Source organism: Anopheles merus, chromosome 2R (genome assembly GCF_017562075.2).
Source record: "Anopheles merus strain MAF chromosome 2R, AmerM5.1, whole genome shotgun sequence".
Lineage (NCBI taxonomy): Eukaryota > Metazoa > Arthropoda > Insecta > Diptera > Culicidae > Anopheles > Anopheles merus.
In genome coordinates, this window is record NC_054082.1 from 51,931,524 (window position 1) to 51,949,014 (window position 17,491).

Here is a 17,491-nt window from a genome sequence, read left to right on the forward strand (position 1 = left end):
TCACGCAGTCGACGCAATTCAAGGACGACTTGATTTTTCCCGCTGCCCAGGCGTGTGAAAATTGCCGGTGATAAGCAAGCTTATTTCATCGAATCGGGACGTACATATGAAGCAACAAGGCAAGGGCCATAAATAAAAGACACTATTTTGTGCGGTTAAATTGCAAACATTTAATTTATTACAATTTTCATATGCATACAAACAACCACATGCACACGAGATAGGAAAATGGTTTAAGATACACGCAACATATTTTAACGTGCCCATTGCTTCAAGCTCTTTCTTATTTCGATATAAATTTTCAGTTCTGAATATATTTTGAAATAAGTTAAAAGATTGAATGCTTCATGCTAATGATGTTTTCTACACTGCACTGTGGCAAATTTTGAGTGCCTATTTGACAGCGGTCTACAAAGAGCAGTCAATCTAAATGTCAAAATGGCCCAGCAAACAAAACCAAAATCGAGCAGAAGCAAAACTTGACAAAAGGGTTATTTGCGATTCGTGAAATGTTTGATCTTTTCCATGTCAACTTTTACCCGTTCTTACTCATTTCCAAAATGAAAAATGAATTCTTTTTTAATTACCAATTGTAAAATGATGGATATGTATCTTTCGTTTTAAGACAATCGAATTTAGTAGAAACATACTATTTTTATTGATATAGAAATGACATTCCATTTGTGGCTGTGCTGGGTTTAAGAAATAATGAACTTTAAAATGGAAAAGGATTAACCGTGTAGTAACCAAATTTACACACGTAAGTTAGTTTTGACGCAAAAAATTAACGATTTTCATAGATAAACAATGCTTTCTATCTTTTAATGCCATAAGTAAGTAATGCAGACCATATATTCTCTTCTATTTCAATTATTCATTACGTTTTTTTTCATTTTACAATAAAACTAACGGCTAATTGAAATTTTAAATCGCTTGAATTAAATAATAAAATATGCACAAAATAAATACAAAACGAAACGAAGAAGAAGCAAAACGTTATTTTCCATACGAAATGTATGGAATACCCGGGTATGCTGGTAGCTGGTTGGTTGCATGTTGAAAATTACAATGTATGCACCTCAAAATAAAAAATTAAAAGTTGGGTGGCTACGGCTGGGAGTTTTAAGTCAATAATAACAATGAATCAAAAGTTAATGCAGTTTAAAGTTCAAAAGAAACCTGGATATTCGGTTGCCAGCTTAAAGGTTAAATAAACTTCAAGCACTGGAATCGAGCTGTTGACATCTACGCCTGGATGTTAATTTGCTCTTTGGGTATATGATTCGAGTTGCAAAGAAAGCAGCAAAAATAAAATCAAACAAGTTCGGCTTCTCGTAAACATCTTCAGCGGAGCGCGGATCCGTCGATTGTTTGCCCAATTTCATGTGAAAACCAACTGCTGAACAATCGAAAAATGGGCGATCGTGACAAAACTATGTACGGCTCCACGCTCTCGTTGGAATCGATAAAGGTAATTGCGGAAAGCATCGGCGTCGGAAGCCTTCCGGATGACGCGGCCAAGGAGCTGGCGGACGATGTGTCGTATAAGCTGAAGCAGATTGTACAAGACGCGGTCAAATTTATGCACCACTCGAAGCGCATGAAATTGTCCATTGCCGACGTGGACCACTCGCTGAAGGTGCGTAACATCGAGCCACAGTACGGGTTTGTGGCGCGGGATTTCATTCCCTTCCGATTTGCCTCGGGCGGTGGGCGCGAACTGCACTTCATAGAGGAAAAAGAAGTCGACCTGACGGAAATGGTGCAGGGCCAGACGCCCAAAATTCCGCTCGAGCCATCGTTACGTGCCCATTGGTTGGCGGTGGAGGGCGTACAGCCCACCGTACCCGAGAATCCGCCACCACTGTCGAAGGATGTGCAGGCGCTGGATTCGGTCAATCCGGCCCACAAGCTGGACAAAACCAATCAGAAGGATACCACCGGCAAGCCAACGATTAACAAGCACAAGCTCAAGAACTCGGAAACTGTGCAGGTGAAGCAGCTGGCGCAGCATGAACTGTCCGTGGAACAGCAGCTGTACTACAAGGAGATAACCGAGGCATGTGTCGGTTCCGATGAGGCGCGTCGTGCGGAAGCTCTGACGTCGCTGTCCAGCGATCCAGGTCTGCACGAAATGCTACCGCGAATGTGCACGTTCATCGCGGAAGGAGTCAAAGTGAACGTGGTGCAAAACAACCTTGCGCTGCTGATTTATCTCATGCGAATGGTACGCGCGCTGCTGGATAATCCGGCACTGTATCTGGAAAAATATGTAAGTAGTAGATCGTTTGTCCGTCAAGGGGGCGCAGTAAGCCGCAACTGTTGATGTACTACCCTTTCGCGCGCTTTTCTACCCACAGCTACACGAGCTCATTCCCTGTGTGTCAACGTGCATCGTTTCGCGGCAGCTCTGCATGCGCCCCGAGCTGGACAATCACTGGGCGTTGCGCGACTTTGCCGCCCGGTTGATGGCACAGATTTGTAAAACCTTCAACACCTCCACGAACAATCTGCAAACGCGTGTGACGCGGCTCTTCAGTGCGGCACTGCAAAACGATAAAACGCCACTGTCATCCATGTACGGTGCGCTGCAGGGTCTGTCCGAGCTGGGCACGGAGGTGACGAAGGTGTTCATCATACCACGCCTCAAGTTCATCTCTGAGCGCGTGGAACCATTGCTCCAGGGCATCACTAGCAACATTAGCAATACGGATAAAATTGCTGCCGGACACATACGAGCGATACTGCAGAAGGGCGTCCCGCCGATACTGAAAACGTTGCGAAATCCACCCGATCTGGTGGAAGAGTACAAGCGGGACTACGGTTGCTTGGGGCAAACATTGCACCAGGCAGTGGTAAAGGCACGGTCGGCATCGCCCTCGTCCGGTGCTGTCGGGGCGGGTGGCTCATCGGCCTCTAGTACTACGCCATCGACCGCCACATCCATTACGGTTAGCACGAGCAACAATAGCAGCAACACGGTAGTCTTGACGGCAACACCCTCCAGGCCCCAAACACCGCAAGCTATTTCGGCGGCCAAAACGATTGCCGCTACAGCCTCGATACAGCGCCCGGGAACGGCACCGGGTGGTGGTGTGGCCGTACTAAACACCAGCAGTCAGGCGTCCCAACCACCCCAGCAAAAGTTTGTAATAGTGCCCCAACGTGCTCAAACGCCGTCTCCATCTCAAGGTATGTGATTCAATCGATGTTCTGTTTGGTACCATTTCCAAAATCTTCTCATTATTTTCCCGATCGGTTCGTTTATTGTTTATTGTTTTTGCATCCTACCATCCGAACGCCGTTTACTGAAATGTAGACGATTTTGTAGGTCCCATCATACAGCGCCAGGGTAGCGTATCGGGTGGTGCACCGGCCGCCACAACCACCGTGCAAATTCAGCCCAACATGATTAAGCTGGAACCGGTGACTGGCAGTAGCAGCGGCAGCATGGCAGCGATGACGTCATCAACGAACACGAGCGCACCACCAAGCAGCGGTACGACAATCGGCCAGAAGGTGGTTATCATAAACCAAACCCAGACCGGACCGGCTGCTAACATAATCGCCAAACCGACGGTTTTCCTTTCCTCGGGCTCATCCGGAGGTAACAATGGGCACGAAGAGATTCACGAAGATATCATCCAGGTTCCGCCCGAACTGGATGACCTTTCGCATTTGGAATGAGATGTTTGCAGGGTAAAGTGTAGCAAAAGATGTATGTATTATAGTGAGGTAACTGCAGTCCGTTCAGTGCAATTTTCGGGTTCGAAAATGCAGTTCGAACTTCGAAAACTTGGCATGCGATGAAATAAAACGTGTACATCGGTACATAAATTGCACTAAAATACATATATTTAGCATATATTAACTAGCACATAGTGTTGGGCTAAAGTGGACGTATTTGTTTGTATCTAAAACACAGGTTACACAGGTTAACTTGTACCGTTCCGTGGTATGTTTGGGAGTGTATTTGTGTGTGTGTCTGTGTAATTTTGTAGGTGTGTTTGTCTTTTTCAGGTTGAAACGTAATCTCTTCTGCTGTTTCCCTTTTGGTGTTGTATCATATGTGTACGGTTCTGCTGTCTGGTTCTGGTGGTCCCTCTGACATTGAGAATATGAAAATTGTTACAATTCATTTAGAAAGTGAAAGGTAGACAATAGAGTAAGTATAGTTTGGATAAGTTTTCATTTTAGATAGAAGCATAACCAAAGCATATAGCGTTTTGGTGGTAGCGGTGGTGAAGTGTGATAAAAGGTACTCCGCGTCGAAGTGTAATAGAAAATGATATCTCTCTCTCTCTCTTTCTCTCTATTCCTCTCTCTGTTTCAAAAGCTGAAAGAAATTGCAACTCGACGACTGATCATCGTGTAATGCGGTGCGAATGTGAGTAGCTTAGGAGAATGCTCTTGATATCGTGAAGATACGTATGTTGGACGCGCTACTATCCCAATGAAAGTGGCGCGATGGTGAAACCGTCTCTTCGTTAATGCGGAACTTTGCCGTTACTGTGAAGAGAAATGAAAATAAATAACAACTTTCAGTGAACACGCCAGCGCTAACTCTACCACTTACTCAAAAGCTGCAGGAATTCGTTCAACGTGTCCTGGTTCCGTTCGGTACAAGCGAGCACGAACTTGCACCGATTGTGCGACAGACAGAAGATGTAGTTCAGCGTGGACAGCAGTGCCGGGAAGAGTGTATGATCGTACACAATGTCAGCCGCCACGATCACGTCCGGCTCGATCAGCTGGCTGAGATTGGATGCGCTGATGTATTGCCAGTCCAGATCCATCACACCCATCAGCGTATTACCACTGTCCAGCAGCAAGCTGACTAGCGGATTGTCACACTCTACCGGCGCAGCATTGGGGAAGTTCAGCCGAACGTTTTCCTTCAGCGCCGACAGCACCGACGAGTGGCAGTCCGACATCACTATGATCGATGGTTCGTAGCATTTCGCCAGATAGATGCCGGACAGGCCAACGCCGGACCCGAGCTCGAGGATGTTCCGTCCGTGGAAATCGTCCCGATTGTTCGATATGTGTTCACAGAGCGCTTTGGCCGCCTGCCAACTGCACAAACCCGTCGTTCCTTCCGATACGAACGCGCCCGACTCCTTCAGCGATATTACGCCCTGTCCGTGCGGCAGCTCGTAGTGCTTGTAGCTGAGCCCGATCGACGGATCATCCAGGGGCAGTTCCGTACCGGGCAAAAGCATCGCGCAATACTTCTCCATCAGCCGGTCGTGATGCTCCGTGTTCATGCTAGATAGCTGCGCGATGATGTACTTTAGAAAGGCGGCCTGATACTCGGCACTGAGTGGGTAGCACTGGACCAGCGGATGATCTACAGTAGCGTCCAGCAGTGCCGCCTGCTCGTCCCAGTTTAGTTCCTGTTCTAGCAAACCCTACACCACCATTGGATTCGCACACGGCAGCAAAATCAACAGCACAGTAAAACGTGAAAGAAAATTAAAGAAATGATAATGATAATGACACTGCTACTGGGACGTAGCTCACTCACAACACGCAACTAACGTCGTGGTCACAACTCACATGCCAGCGGATCAAACGTATCGGAGTGCAGCAGAGAAACTGTTTGCTAACGAGCTTTAGCGGACTTTCGTCGATCTCGTCTGCGGGTTTAAGACCGTCATTCGGTTTCATTATTGCACCTTGCTCATTCGGTAGCACGGCATTCGCTTTTCCTTCCGGCACCGGTGGCACTTCCGCGCATCCGTCGACACGAGCGATTGTGTTGCTAGAGTTCCTTGAGATATTATTAAAATCATACTGCACGTACGGGCCAACAAATAAATGCACACACCGTAGGGATTATCGATCAGACCCCGATGCCCGCAGAGACTGGGCGTCCAACTCGTGGCGTTGTTGTGAATTTTCCTGCGACAGAAAACAGTAAATACTCTTGCGGTTATTTTTACTTTCCTTCGCCTTCGTAAATAGCAAAACCACAATAAAAAAAAACAACAAACAAGCGATGGTATTTGGCTGGTGTCAAAATTAATGTTAATTAACGTACTCCCACCAATGATCTATTCCGTCGCCTTTCCGTGTAGAAGCTATTCTTCGGTAAACCTTCTTTTTTTGTCGCTTATTAATGACGAGACAACTCGTCACGCAACGAGCACACGAGATAGTTTATTACCGCCCGTGATGGCGGGGTGGTGCCAATTTGTCTTCCTTGCCATTTGTTTGGTCCACCCGTAATGACCCGTGCTCTCTTTGTCCTGCGGTGTGGTGATTCCGCTGCAGTTGTGCGCGCGCCCAAACTTTTTGCATTTGATTTTTCCTCGCCTTCCCCCACATTAATGTTTCTTTGTTTTCGATGATAACGATAATCTACACGGATCAACCACTCAGTGTGATAGCGGAATGGAGTCAACATATTTTACCATAAGCTGATGAAAATAGTTTTGATTAAAACATACCTCTCCGTTTATGCTACTCGAGGGAAGATGATTATTTTGTACGTTTCAATAAAAATAAAAACAAGCTTATCGCGTGCGTTTGTTGTGATTTTGGGTTTGCTACTTGGGTAGAGAGCAGAATGTCAAATACACGCACAAAGGGATGCGCGCGGATTCATAAATTATTTTTTCTAATACTCTTTTATTACATTAATGCTCCATTTCTATACATTTATTTTCCTGCTATTAATTAATTTTCCCTTTTTTCAATTAATAGGACAAAAATGTGTTTATTTCATTCCATTTTCTACAAAACGATTATTTTTAAAATGTCATTCCGCTGCAACAGCACAACCCACTGTTTTACACTCAGATTAAAAATAAACCATACAGTTGCAGAAAACACCCACCGCGTTATGTCTCTCCAACCGTCAGCTATGAAAACCTACTGAGTGTAGCTGACTGTTGCTTCAAACGCTAGCGCCGTTACGTCAACACGCCATTCCAAATTGAACCGTCGTGCCGTGAGGTCACACTCATCGTCGGCTCTCGTCTCAAAACAAACAAACCGTGATCGAATGTAAGTTTGTGGTGATGTGCCTGCGTGTTTCTGGAAGATTTTCATCAACCGTTTGCATATCCTTAGTGTTTGTGTGTATGTGTGTTAGTGGGTGCGATTCTTAGTGGGATAATTACATACCGTAGCGAGTCAATGCCAGCGCCTTGGTAGAGCTGCTGCCCTCAGCTTTGGCCTTGCAGTTTCTCCCATCGATCGATCGATCCATCCAAGCCACCGGGGGCCACTGGACGCGGAGGACGATTTTCTCCACAAGTTTCTTATTGTTTTGGATACTTTCTGCTTTTCTTATTCGTTGACGTGTGGCAAGCAGTGTGTAGCGGCACTTTCTGATGCACACCCATTCCGTTCTCTTTCTCTTCCACAACCGTATGTGCGCCACGGTATGCTGTTTCTTCGTCTTTTAGCGTGCTGAATTTGTTTGCTGGCGTACGTATATGTGGCAAAAGTGATATGTTGTGCCCCACAGTGCAGTAATGTTATTTTGAATCCATCGAAATCCAGCTAGTAAAGAACATCCCCCCAAAACCCCATTCACTTACGAACGGTAAGTTTTTGACACAAACACACAGATACACATATCAACTAATAATCACACACACACACACACACACACACACACACACACACACACACACACACACACACACACACACACACACACAACACACACACACACCACACACACACACACACACACACACACACACACACACACACACACACACACACACACACACACACACACACACACACACACACACACTCTTCAAGCAATTTTTTTTTTGGATGATTCACCGCTGAAGACCAATGTTGGATGAACTTTTGGTACGTGAAATTTGATATTTATAAGTAAATAAAAAAAAAAACCTGGAACATTGATCTAGTCATCAAAAAAGAGCCCGAGATCACGAAAGGTTTAATGGCGCTTAATTGACGATAAGTCAGGTTAAATGGCTAACTGTGCTAAAGCGGAATCGTGCCAATTTCAACTCCTCCCGGTAGGTCACACGAATTCAATTAAGATCGTGGCACGCCTCCGTTGCGATGGAAACGGCACAGAGGGCAGTGGAGGAATGGTGCTGCTGTGATGGCTTAATTGTGATAACATTAGAAAGAGTTTCATTGGACGTATCAGCATTCACTGTTGATATAAAATATTGTAAAAATATTGCCAGTTTTGAACTATTTTTGACGTTTACAATTTATTTGTGCAAGCAACACAGATGTCCCTAAAGCAGCTCTCGATTATGCCCTTGTTACCGAAAACTGGAGGGTCATACGCATCAACGGTCACGCATACAGTGACGATCGAATGTTTGGGGATGATGCACCAGTTGGTCAGCTTCCTTCCGCTGTCCTCCTCCCTGCATCTCGGCCGTCTAAAACCCTTTGAAAACAGGTTCCCTGCTAGCGTGTTCTTTCCCTCGTCTCGATGTTTCTTTTCCATTTCGTCGTTGCGATCCACCACTGGGCTGACCTTCGGGCATAGTGGTCATTTATAATTGTGATTAAAGCTGCCCACGCACCAGAAACGACTGGTGGCTGGTATTGTCGTGCATCTGCTACTTGCTTCTTTCAATATCGTTTGGAAACTCCAGTATTGTGTCCAACAGTCTCTAGAAATCTCAAAATCTCTGCAAGTAAACGTAACAACGTTGTAAGCTTTCTTGTTCAAAAACGTTCTTTTCAATCTGATTGTAGATTATCGGATATTGTAAATGCTTCGGCTTTGATTTAACGTGCCATACTTTTGTCTCCAATAGGAAGATAAAATTAATTATGAAAATGATGGTAGTTTGATTCCTATCGATGTTAAAAATGGCAAACGAGAGGCAACAAACCCCTCATTAGACGTTGTTGCCATTCCGCTGTCAATCTGGACCGAATCATTGAATGAAAGACAAGAAGGATTTCTACACACAATCAAAATAGAAATCATTATGCAAAAAAAGCCCAAACAGAAAACTGAAAGGTTTGCCCAATTCCTTGTAATCAACCCGTGCCCAAGACCGGTCAGGGCGAAGTGAAATCTCATTTCCGTTTTTGGACGTTCCCCTGACATTAGAACACGCAGGCGTAAATCGGGTAAAGCGTCTGTATGTGTGTGTGTGTGTGTGATTGTGTGGGAATGTGTGAGAAATAGGATGAACTACGATCCTAACCGAACGGAAAGCATAGCACAGGAAGTAGCGGCATCTTAACTTCATTCATTTCACGAAATCAAAATGAACAGATTAAAAGCCAAGAAAGCAACCAGAAAGGTTCAACACCACAGCAAGTCCAAAAAGCGCACACGGATTGGACGGACCTAGGCAAGCTCTCGCGGCGAAGACAGGTCAGGGAAGGACGCGGGCCACACCGACCCTTTGCCAACTGTTTCACCGTGGCGGCAGGTGCGACGAAAGCGACGACTTTCTACCGAACGGATATGGCGATCGTTGGGACGAAGCAGCAACCGGGCCAAGACGCGCTCAGCTTACTGACTTGACTTTTTCTTTTCTTGCTCTATGCTACTCCTTTGCTTCTTAAACCGAAACTTGGAATATGCTTTACGAGCGGCCAGACTGTGTGCTGCACAGCGAACCTCTGCCCTAAGGTGGAGCTGTGATTGATCCATTTTGTGTTGTTTGTTGTTTTGTTTGTCTATCTTCGTATGTGTGTGTGTGTGTGTGTGTGTGTGTGTGTGTGTGTGTGTGTGTGTGTGTGTGTGTGTGTGTGTGTGGTGTGTGTGTGTGTGTGTGTGTGTGTGTGTGTGTGTGTGTGTGTGTGGTGTGTGTGTGTGTGTGTGTGTGTGTGTGGTGTGTGTGTGTGTGTGTTGTGTGTGTGTGTGTGTGTGTGTGTGTGTGTGTGTGTGTGTGTGTGTGTGGTGTGTGTGTGTGTGTGTGTGTGTGTGTGTGTGTGTGTGTGTGTGTGTGTGTGTGTGTGTGTGGTGTGTGTGTGTGTGTGTGTGTGTGTGTGTGTGTGTGTGTGTGTGTGTGTGTGTGTGGTGTGTGGTGTGTGTGTGTGTGTGTGTGTGTGTGTGTGTGGTGGTGTGTGTGTGTGTGTGTGTGTGTGTGTGTGTGTGTGTGTGTGTGTGTGTGTGTGTGTGTGTGTGTGTGTGTTTGTCCCGCTACTCACATCCCCCAAAATACTCACTCGTCCACTTTCGCCACAAGCTATAAAGGCAAGATCGTTTGTTCGAAAAGATCGCTCAAAAACTGATCTGTTCAACTGTTTTACTAAAAAATGCACTAGTTTTTAGAAGCGTTAAAGATTAACAAATAATGCAATCATACAGTTGAAGAGGAGAAACTGTAATGAGTGAATCACAATCCGAGCAGCCTGTACTTGACATTATCTCGTGCTTGTTAAGCGGAACACGAAATTCAGTGCGAACACTCGTTCTCACTACTTTTGCAAGTGGTGCCTCTTGATAGAAATCCCCTTGGAGACCCTTAACGGATTGTTCTTTGGTTTGCATGTGTGTTGGCAATGATAGTTGCGATGTTCAAAATTAGACTTTTATACTACCACTCGTTGCTTTCATATCAGCTGTACTTCTCAGCTTTCTGTTTGCCAGATAAACACGAATCAAAGCCTTTTTTACACGACGGGAGAGCAAGCAACAACCACTATCTTCAAATGCAAACTAGGTTATCGTACCATCGCTGCTGTTGTTGTGTAGAAAAGTGTGATTTGTCTGGAACGAATGAAGCTATTACAAAGATCGGTCTAATAAGCTGAAAGTGAATCATTTTCGTTCACTGGTGCGCTATATTTGTACATCAATTAATGTTTGAACGATCGGTAAGCCGATCTCTCTTTCTCTCTGTTTTTTTTTTCTCTCTCTCTCTCTCTCTCTCTCGCGCTATCTTTAACGCGCGCGCTGTAGGGCACAGAAATCAGGAAACAACTAACCAAATTGGTCCCCCATCAAAAGCACCTGACCGTGAAACAATTTTCCATTTTCAACCAACGACGTTGGCGTTAATTCCACTTTGTTGCCGTGCTGCACTATTGTTTGCGTGTATGTGAAGGTTATTTTTCCACCCAGCTTGTGACTGTATGGCACGACACGACACGTCGCCCCGTCGGTTCGTTCGAAAGCGGAAACCTAATTTACTCCGTGGGCCTTTTACAAACTTCACATGTTTAGACGGAGGTCACTCGCTCTAGGTTTGTGTTCTGCCCACCCAAAAACTCTTTCGGCGCTCCTTACCGTATGTTCTACGGTGGGCGCCAGTTTTCTCGTGCCGATCTATTGAAGCCTTTTTTCCGTTCCAATCGTTCTTCGATTTCAGTTCATTTCCCACCAGGTTGAACCTGAGGCTTGGTGCAGCGCGGGTAAATGAGTTGGCAGTTTTCGGGTTCCTCGTTTCGAACCTTTTTTTCGTTGCTTTTGTTTATTTTAATGACCTCAAGTAGCACGATATGGAATCGGTATCGATTGATGGTTGGGTTGTGTTTTTTTGGTAGAGGAAGCAAGTTTCGTGACTGAGGTTTCCTTCTATTATTTACCTATTCGCCTCGATTTCTATCGTAATGAAAATTAATTTCCCGTTTACGTTGAATTAGTTTAATAAGGCTTGGTGCTCGTTCCAATTAATCCCGTTTACAAACCCAGTTAATTATGAAACGATAATAAATTGTGGAATTAAAACTAATTGCTATGCATGTGTGTTTGACTGTAACAGACAGTTACAGTGTTTTACGAAAGAACAAAAAAAAAACACATTAGCAGACACAATTTCTTATCATTGAGTTAAATGCTTCGAATGTCTATAAAAAAAAGGTTGCTTATCAGGCATCAAAATGTTTGAAGTTGTTTGTTTAGTTGAGATCATCCTTATAAAATAATAGTCAAGCTGTTTTGTGACAACGAAATGATAAGGCTACTATCAGCGATTTAGTTTTTCAGACGAATGTCTCATGCTTTTAACACTATCAAGCCATTTTGCTTAATATTGCCATAATTGGATTGGAAAGGCACCCAAATTGCCTGACAAGTTTAAAAACGAAGATCAACGAACGAACGTTCGGTCAAGTAAAAGAAAATGATCGCGTTTGGCTCTTGAACTCCTGGCGGTTACGGCACGACACCATCAATGCTTGCCGCAGTTGCTCCACTTAACCTCAACGCTCGTGATCGTGCAATTAGAAGGCACACCAAGGCACATCGATTCACCCGAGGATAATCTATCGTTTTCGGGGGTTTGTACTTTCTCGCTGACCTAACCGCGAAACGGAGCAAGTTTGTGATTACAGTCTGCCTGTGCCACTCCCGGCCGCAAATTGCCCAATCGGTGCGATACGATCGCTGCGAAGTTAAATGACCTGATACTTCGATGCCCCACAAGGCGGGGACCCAATCTCCCAGCGATGGACTTTGTGGTGGACCTTCATCATGCTTCATAGTTTTTTACGATTCGCTGCAGAGCCGGCGCAGATTCTTCATGATTGCATGGTTTGCACTGTATGCACGCGGTTCTTGTGCGATTTCGCGCAATCGAACGGAATTTCGCTTGCCCCGCTGTGGCCGCCCCGCACGCTGTGCCGCTGTCGTCCGGTGAATGAACGCAAGTACGCGCGGGCCACGCTGATGGTGGTGGTTGTACGTCCAAAACCCTTTCGCTACTTTCACATAACCGTTACGCAAAGGCCGTGACATGGAAATAGTGTGCAATAGTTACTTCTAGCTTGCGCTGAAGGGTTTTACAGGACCTAATACCGCGTAGAAAAGGGGGCTTGGGAGATTTTATTGACCCGCAATTTCCTTTAGTGTTGAGCATTTGCGCTATTCACAGGGTTTTTATCGACATGCGAACATGTTTTAGCCTTTTTTTTAGAAAACCTTGCAATATATAAGTTAGCTTAGTAAATAAACATCCCAATGTATTCGACTTGTGTTGAATGAAACAACCACAGTTTTAGTGTGAAACAACGTTAGTCGACTGAAGATACTGAATCTTTTTAACCTTCTGCCGAGCTTACCCGAGGGTTTGGGCCCACAAAATGTTACAAGTTAAACGTTTTGCACATCATTTATACATAGGGGGGAGGGAGGGGGGGGGGGGGGAGCGGTAACGATTCGCCAAACACTTTCACAGCCGCCGTGGTTCGGTTAAGAGGGTTGGAAGGTGCAGGTCCTGAGGCAATGCAGAAAGGGGCACCCGCAGTATACGTATAGGATCTCTACATCCACTTGTTAACTGTTTTTGCGACTCGTCGTGACGCTGCTGATCGATAGCGAAACCAGCTCGCTCCCACGAAGGTTTCGGTTGCGTCGTTGGCTGGGTGTGCGTGTGTTTCCTTCACCATGCTGGGAAGACACCCCAAGGGAGCACCAATCGAGATCGATAATCGTCCCACATGGCAAGACATACTTATTAGGCTGGTGCGAACCATACGGAGGTTGAAGAAATAAACGCATCACATTAAATTTGTTACATTCGTTCCTGAAAGAAGTCGTTATTTCTTCGGCTTCGTTCGGCTGCGTTCAATGGGCATTTCTAACAGTTATTTGAATCATCAACATTGATATAGCATTTGTCAAACTAATTGTGGTGCTTTCTTTTTTTCGTTTCAGATCGCTATAAAAACAACCTTGAATTGAGTTAGACAATACTTGGCCAGCTTTTCTTGTTCTCACACTCACAGCGAACGAAAGTTGACACACAACGAACCGCACCGTCCACGTACCCGTGTCCTTGTTTGCAGTAAATTGAAGTTGATGTTGACTATTCTCATATTTGGTAAGTGTTTGCCACGATCCCTCCATATGTGTGAGGTGTGCCGGAGTTTGTTGCGTCTAAGACACGGTTTACTAGCCCAGCCAGTCAGGACTGGCCAGGGTAAACCAGGGTCTGGGACGACGGGCAATGGGTTGTTATTTAACTCATTAGGGGATCGATTTGATTGATTCGATCCCAAAATCTCACCCACTCGAAAGCGTGCATGCGTGCGTCCGCCGTGGTGGTGTTGATTGCGTCACAGCGTTTTTGGGGGGTTTGCTTTATAGCTTGTCCTATTTTTCGTATGTTTACCCTTTTCGGGGTGTTTCTTTCCTCTTTCTTTTTCTTGTGGCGAGAGGTTATTTGAAACGATTTTGTTGGAATAGAGTTTTGTCAGGATCAAATAATTCGTACTTTCTGATTAAACACCTCCACTTCAATCAGTTTTATTAACATATGTTTTTAGAGCCGTTTTAATGAATATTTGATGTCTTATTAGGCGTGATCAATCGAATGTTCCACAACAGAAGAAAGCAATGAAATGTAATGTTGACAAATTAATTGCACTTCTTCTTAGCCTTCCTTCCCGAAAAACCGCTGTAAGTGTAAGTGTGCAAAATATGTACCGACAATCTGTGACCGGTCACACTTTCACATTGTCGAAAGTTTTATCGCGAATGAGACCCCCATATCAGTATCCAATTAAAGCTGGCCCGTAGTTTAATTTAGTCAATGCGTCCTTTCATGTGAATTAAGTATACCGCTCCATTCATGGCGGGGGGACCACCGATGTGCCATTTCCTGTTTCGCGTGGCATTATCATTAAAAAGCTCATCTGTCACGCCGCATGTCATCGGGCATGCTATTACATGCATGCGCTTCGGCGTCGTTGCGCCAGTTGCACAAACTTTCTTCCGAAAACAAAAAAAAAAACAAACTACAAGACTTTACCGATTCGTCTCACTTTACGCATACGCGAGTTTCGATGTGCATCGCTGGGCCACTCCTTCGATTTTGGCGGGAAAATACAAACAAGCTGCCAAGGGTGTACGTTTCAACACGAACCATGAGTTTTACGGTTACGAGGTTGTTAATGTTGTGCGGCACGGCAGTTGTGTACGTTCGTTTCGGGGTACACAATGTAAACAAAAACACCGGTGAAATTTCGGCGTCTGGTTTTCGACGTTTCCCAAAGAAAGTGCAACAATTTAGCAATACCTCCCTTTCCTCCATTACTTTTGCACGCTCCATGCGTCCTACTGCTCGCATCGGAGTGCGTATGTATTGTACAACACTGTCTGCAATTTGCAGATGGTTTAATCTGCTGTACGTTGTGCAGTGTTCACTTACCTTATGTTGTCCGCTTACATTGATGATACCTGGAATAAAGAGTGACAACGTACATTGGACACAATAAGGGCTACAAACACTGAAGTAGTGATGGGAAAAATGAAGTTTTCGTCGGAATCGATTCCGGATAGTAGGTCCGGAATCAGTTTCCGGAATCGATTGCGAAATCGCCTCCGAAATTGGTTCCGGAATGGGATTCGGAATCGGTTCCAGAATCGGATTCGGAATCGGTTCCCGAACAACAATCGGCTTCGGAATCGAAATCGGCTCCGGAATCGGAATAGGCTTTGAAATCGGAGTCGGTTACGGCTTTTTATTAGGAATAGACGTTTGGATCCAATGACTATGTATTGATAGCCGTAAAGAATACAAATTTACTAGTAAACGATCCATTTTCATGGAAATTCCCGACCTGATTTCGCTTCTGAAACTGCTTATTTTAATTCAATAACTGATTATCATTCTGGAGCTAATTCCAACTCTGGAGTCAATTCTGATACCGTTTCCGGAGCAAATTGCGATTTCTAGGTTGATTTCGATTCCGGGCTCGATTTTGATTCCGGAGCCTTTCCGATTCTGGAATTGATTCCGCAGCCAACTACGGAAACGACATCGGAATTTGAATCGATTTCAGCATCGACTACGAGCTCCCACCACTACACTGAATTAGGAATTGTTCTAGGTATAATAAGGAATACCAATACATACCACAAACACTCACTCAAGCATAACGCTTGCAATGCCTAGAATCTGTGGAGAAAGTATGGAATGAATTAGATTTCGATTAAGTAACGATAAAATTGCAGTGCAATTAAAACCGGTTACTCTGTACACTTCCCTCTTCCAGCTTGGCTTCCATCTCATCTCAGTGACCCCAGACCCACTGTTTCCTAGGAATACACACACACAACGTACTCTGGACTTTCGTATCCGGAGACATTATGTACACGCGCCCGCAGCTTATTAGTCGCAGGGCATCCCGCGTTTAGTGGCCACGAGCGATCATGTGCCCCCACACCAGCCCACAACCAAAGTCTGTTGCGCGCTAGTCAATGGTTGCGTTTAGTGATCGTTTGACTAGTGTGTTCGCTTCATCTTCCGCGCTTGCTTCTCGATTCAGCGCGACGACCGGTTGCGAACGCGCGCTAATGTTGCCTCCTCTTTCTCCCCTCTCCTCCTACCTCTTCCATCGTACAAGATTTTACTGCAGCACACAGATGTTCAATCGCATCGATGGAGGGAGAGAGGTTCGCCAGGGTGTGAGTGCATAATGATGACGACGATGCCGATGACGACGACCCCGGCATGCGCCGAAGAGTGCACACGTTTCTCGTTGCGTTAGACAGGAAATGACCATTCGGCTCCGTCCGAGTTGGTTGGTCCTAAGGGAGAGGAGGGGGGAGTAGTATTGGTTTTAGAAAGTTGTAAGCACGGGCAGACTTTCGTTCGGTTTTTATTTTTGTCTGACAAGACGCACCTCTAAGCACAAGGGTACAGTCGCTGTGTTTGTGACGGTACGTTGTATACGACGTTTAGCAAAACAAAAAAAAATCTTCTTCGTCGACGGTTTATTACGATGCTTTCGGTGGATAAGTTTCAGGATTGTAAATATAAAAAAAGTATTACAACAAAATATAAAAACAAATAAAGCTGGTCTAGGAATAGGCATATTTAGTGTTTAATATTTTTAAAAAATATTATCCTCATCTTGATTCAATTTTCGCATGTCTTGGAATAAACAGCGCCAGGGAAACATTGTGCTATATTGTTGCTAGAAACGTGCACGTGTGCGACTGGGCCCAGGTGAAAGGGAACGTTTTTCTTCCCTTCTAAGGGCAAAAGCTCACTGCCTGAAATAATGACAGCAATCGTAGACAAGAAATCGAAAACCGGTACAACAAAAAAAGGAAGGTGATTTGTGCAAAAGAAGGTGCAGCCAAAATGAAAATGTGCACACACACTCACTTACAGTCAGCATACAATCGGCACCATGTTTCTAATGCTGCGATAGTTTGTCGTTTTGCCTTTAACTTTATGCTATCGTGTTGTTTATGCTACACAGCCAGGCCCCGTTCACTTTCGGCGATCAATGCCTGGTAGAAGGTGCGGCTCTTTAGTTCACATCGTTTCGTTTCGATCGATGATGCGCCTGCAAACGTGCCGGGAAAGGCAAGAGGGGAGAATTGATGAATTGAATAGCTTTTAGGAAGAAAAAATGGATGGGAGAAATACATCTTTAACATCTGAGAATATAACTAATAGGGGAAGGTAGGTAAAGACGGACACTACGGGTAAGACGGACACTTCTCATAAATGCATAAAAAAGGTAATTTTCGAAAAAATCAGCCATGCAGCATCCTAACTTAAAGTTAAACAACTCATTTGAGAATATTTTTGGCATAATATTTGCAAAATTGGTT

The 17,491-nt window shown here is 44.9% G+C and overlaps 3 protein-coding genes across 8 annotated transcripts in view; 2 read left to right on the top strand and 1 right to left on the bottom strand.

Moving 5' to 3' along the window:
- Nucleotides 1-1,284: 1,284 nt before the first annotated feature.
- Nucleotides 1,285-3,846, top strand: LOC121588726 (transcription initiation factor TFIID subunit 6). Of its 2 annotated transcripts, none has more exons than XM_041907008.1 (3): nucleotides 1,285-2,272; nucleotides 2,361-3,192; nucleotides 3,320-3,846. In XM_041907008.1, the coding sequence occupies exons 1-3, from the start codon at nucleotides 1,415-1,417 to the stop codon at nucleotides 3,685-3,687; spliced, it is 2,058 nt and encodes a 685-aa protein (XP_041762942.1). In that variant the 5' UTR covers nucleotides 1,285-1,414; the 3' UTR covers nucleotides 3,688-3,846. The 2 variants fall into 2 exon arrangements, with proteins under 2 accessions (XP_041762942.1, XP_041762943.1); XM_041907009.1 differs by having other exon boundaries at nucleotides 3,332-3,846.
- A 23-nt stretch (nucleotides 3,847-3,869) lies between these two features.
- On the bottom strand, nucleotides 3,870-6,550 carry LOC121588727 (protein-lysine N-methyltransferase EEF2KMT). Of its 3 annotated transcripts, none has more exons than XM_041907011.1 (5): nucleotides 6,453-6,550; nucleotides 5,831-5,904; nucleotides 5,560-5,764; nucleotides 4,577-5,411; nucleotides 3,870-4,509 (listed from the first exon to the last, which is right to left on the bottom strand). In XM_041907011.1, exons 3-5 carry the CDS (start codon nucleotides 5,668-5,670, stop codon nucleotides 4,397-4,399), a joined length of 1,059 nt encoding a protein of 352 aa, XP_041762945.1. In that variant the 5' UTR covers nucleotides 5,671-5,764; nucleotides 5,831-5,904; nucleotides 6,453-6,550; the 3' UTR covers nucleotides 3,870-4,396. The 3 variants fall into 3 exon arrangements, with proteins under 3 accessions (XP_041762945.1, XP_041762947.1, XP_041762944.1); XM_041907013.1 differs by having other exon boundaries at nucleotides 5,560-5,773; XM_041907010.1 differs by lacking the exon at nucleotides 6,453-6,550 and adding an exon at nucleotides 6,044-6,429 and having other exon boundaries at nucleotides 5,560-5,904.
- Nucleotides 6,551-6,905: 355 nt separating this feature from the next.
- Nucleotides 6,906-17,491, top strand: part of LOC121590567 (MICAL-like protein 1) — a 36,424-nt gene continuing 25,838 nt past the window's right edge. For 2 of the 3 annotated variants that reach the window (XM_041910345.1, XM_041910348.1), the window contains exons 1-3: nucleotides 6,906-7,011; nucleotides 7,416-7,555; nucleotides 13,577-13,742. The gene's annotated coding sequence lies outside the window, so the exon portion shown is untranslated. The remainder of the gene's footprint in view (nucleotides 7,012-7,415; nucleotides 7,556-13,576; nucleotides 13,743-17,491) is intronic. The other variant, XM_041910346.1, reaches the window with a different exon arrangement.